The following is a 694-nucleotide window of genomic DNA, read 5'->3' on the forward strand; positions in this document are numbered from 1 at the left end:
CCCCCCCATCAAACACTCCCAGGGACAGGGACAGCACAGGGTTAGATTATAGAGTAAAGCTCCCTCTACACTGTCCCCCCCATCAAACACTCCCAGGGACAGGGACAGCACGGGGTTAGATACAGAGTAAAGCTCCCTCTACACTGTCCCCCCCCATCAAACACTCCCAGGGACAGGGACAGCACGGGGTTAGATTATAGAGTAAAGCTCCCTCTACACTGTCCCCCCCATCAAACACTCCCAGGGACAGGGACAACATGGGGTTAGATACAGAGTAAAGCTCCCTCTACACTGTCCCATTTCAAACACTCCCAGGACAGGGAGAGCCCGGAGTTGGTTATGGAGGGGAGGTGAGTGATCTCGGTGAAATGTGCTGTGTGTGTGCGTTTACAGGACATTGCCATTCCCACACTGAAGGAGTTTGCGGAGGCCATGAAGCAGAATACTCACGTGAAGAAGCTGTCAATGGTGTCGACCCGTAGCAATGACCCTGTGGCCTACGTAAGTACAGCCAAGCCTTCCAGTGAGGCCCTTTCCTCAGGTCTTCGTCTTCACTATCCTCATCGTGTTCAATTAAAGACAGCACTGACCCTCCAACAGCGCCCGCTCCCTCGGTGCTGACCCTCCGACAGCGCCCGCTCCCTCGGCGCTGACCCTCCGACCCCGCCCGCTCCCTCGGCGCTGACCCTCCGAC

At 56.6% G+C, this 694-nt stretch overlaps 1 protein-coding gene across 1 annotated transcript in view; it reads left to right on the forward strand.

Moving 5' to 3' along the window:
• The window catches only part of LOC125488332 (leiomodin-1-like), a gene marked incomplete at its 5' end in the record, with an annotated part of 4,839 nt that overhangs the window by 2,496 nt on the left and 1,649 nt on the right, over positions 1 to 694 (forward strand). The window contains one exon of the mRNA XM_048621302.1: positions 394 to 501. Coding sequence (XP_048477259.1) covers positions 394 to 501 — 108 coding nt within the window. The remainder of the gene's footprint in view (positions 1 to 393; positions 502 to 694) is intronic.

The sequence above is a fragment of the Rhincodon typus genome, unplaced genomic scaffold (genome assembly GCF_021869965.1).
Source record: "Rhincodon typus isolate 14 unplaced genomic scaffold, sRhiTyp1.1 hic_rhity00000439, whole genome shotgun sequence".
Lineage (NCBI taxonomy): Eukaryota > Metazoa > Chordata > Chondrichthyes > Orectolobiformes > Rhincodontidae > Rhincodon > Rhincodon typus.